Source organism: Microtus ochrogaster (genome assembly GCF_000317375.1).
Source record: "Microtus ochrogaster isolate Prairie Vole_2 chromosome 14 unlocalized genomic scaffold, MicOch1.0 chr14_random_3, whole genome shotgun sequence".
Taxonomy (NCBI): domain Eukaryota; kingdom Metazoa; phylum Chordata; class Mammalia; order Rodentia; family Cricetidae; genus Microtus; species Microtus ochrogaster.
Window position 1 is genome coordinate 14,076,656 of NW_004949098.1, and position 2,473 is coordinate 14,079,128.

The following is a 2,473-nucleotide window of genomic DNA, read 5'->3' on the forward strand; positions in this document are numbered from 1 at the left end:
AGCTAAGAAACTGGAGCTCATTGTTCATTGTCTTCAGTATAAGAGTAAATTTACAGATGGGAGATAAACAAATTTAGCCTCAATACACACTTTCTCTACATTTCCTAATTTTCTACCTCCACTCCTTCTTTTTTCTAGTTTATATTTTCTCACTCTAGGTTTCTTTTGCTGTTGTGAATTTTTATTTTATTATATACCTAGTACTGTTAATATGAGATGAATTTCCAAACACTGCTGTAAAAGCAAACTGACTTAAATATGTAAGACATTTTAGCCTAAAGTTGATATTAGAACACCTCATTGATTTCTGTCTGTGAGAGCAGTATGTTGATCTCTTTCAGGGATTTCTCACACTACCCACGACTGTATTTTTGCCTGCTGATTGATACCAGTCACTCACACATACTGTCCAGACATTTCTTCATGTATTTGATTACTGCTTTACATGAGAAACTCCAGCCCAGCCCAGCTGCTCAGAATGTATAAAGCAGGCCTTTTTGGAAAGAACTGAGTTACATCAGGAAGGCAGAGGGAACAATATGGAGTCACAGACCCAAATACTCATGTCTTTGCTGCTCTGGGTGTCAGGTGAGAAATTTAAGTGTATTATAATCTTTTTGGAGTCACTTCTTTGTACAAAAGAAATTTACAATATGCACTAGAACACTATTTCTTACACTACTGTAAAAGATATATACTCTGACAATGACATTATGAGGCTATAAAATGACAAATTTATTCTGTATTAAATTCTGTGTGTTTTTTTATTACTTATGACCATTTGTTTTCCTGATTGCAGGTGCCTGTGCAGATATCACAATGACCCAGTCTCCATCTTCCTTGGCTGCGTCAGTAGGAGAGAAGATCACTATCAGCTGCAGGGCCAGTCAGAGTCTTTACAACAGTAATAGCAAGAAGAACTATTTGTACTGGTACCAGCAGAAACCAGGACAGGCTCCTAAACTACTAATCTACTGGGCATCCACTCGGCACACTGGGGTCCCTGATCGCTTCACAGGCAGTGGATCTGAGACAGATTTCACTCTCACCATCAGCAGTGTCCAGGCTGAAGACCTGGCAGATTATTACTGCCAGCAGGGGTATAGCTTTCCTCCCACAGTGCTTCAGCCTCCAACAATAACCTCTTCTGAGAGTCTCACCATCTGCCTTCATCATGCACAGCCCTGGTCCTTTACACTTCCCCTTCCGCCTTAGAGTCAGTGTTTCTGAAACTCTGATGAAAAAGTTTGCAGAGCTCAGCAAACTGTAATGCGTTCAATGTCTCTTTTGTTTTTGGTATGAAAGTTTTATACAAAACTGCAAAGGAGAACTAAGTTACCACAAGCTCTGTTTCTTGAATATATGAGGTCTTTAGCCTTTTATACTTCTGGGGTTCCAGTGTCAATCAGAAGACTCTATGGGCTGAAGTGATGATGACTACAAGCTGTATTTCATTTTGGAAGCTCTAGGGAAAAGTGTTCCCTGCATTTATCGATTTTAAAAGGCTTCTTACTTCCTTACTGGTGTTTATTTCTTCTGTTTTTTTCTTTAACTTTTTACTGTGTTCTAGTGAGTTAAGTACCTTTCTCTGTGACCATGAGATTGTACATTTCTGTGTCTGTATGTATGTGTGTGTGTATTTATAGATGTACAGCTGACATGGTGTAGATATGGAGGTTAGAGGACAGCCTGGACTTGATCTTGTCTTTGTCATTTGGGTTCTGGGATTCAAATTGAGGTTTGATATCAGGCTTGCTGTCAAGTGTCTTTGACATGTGAGTCACCTTGCTGACCCTTAAAATCTTTTATTGATTTAAATTTATTGTACATAATTTTCTTAAAGGCAAGATTTTTCCAGTATATCATATATTTTGACCATATGTACTTAACCTTCCTCATTTCTCCTTCCCTTTCCTGCAATCTTTTCTTCCAGAGTATCTTCTAATTTTATCTCTGTCTGTCATATTATATGCACTCCCATGCCCACACATCCATGCTCATACACACGTGCCCACACACGCACACCCACATACACACGTATGTACACTTATACACAGAGATACACATATATCCACATACACACACACATACACACACAGGAACATACGCAAACTCATACAGAAATACACACACATACACACATAGCCTTTGCAGATTCTAAATAGTGGATTCTAAGTATGAAAAGGAAGGAAATTGTGGAATATGTTGCCTTTGTTTTGGGGATCACATCTCCTCCTGAAGACTCTGTATCTGACTCCCAATTGTGGAGACAAAGGCACCTTCCTGCACTCTAATGTTGATATAATATTGTATCAGTAAATCCTGCCTTCAAGTATTTATATGTCATATCAATTAATAAGGCTCAATTTTAAGGGGTATATATTGTTATCCCATGTATAAAATATTCTAACTATGTCCACATCCTAATTAAGAAACTTATCCTATTTTGAAGATATGTCATGGAACTAGTTTG

At 38.1% G+C, this 2,473-nt stretch overlaps 1 gene segment (V, D, J or C); it reads left to right on the forward strand.

The window, feature by feature from the left end:
- The first annotated feature begins 539 nt into the window (after positions 1-539).
- On the forward strand, positions 540-1,215 carry LOC101993656. The segment is given in 2 exon segments: positions 540-588; positions 800-1,215. Coding segments are annotated over 2 exon segments (465 nt in total).
- The last annotated feature ends 1,258 nt before the right edge of the window (positions 1,216-2,473 follow it).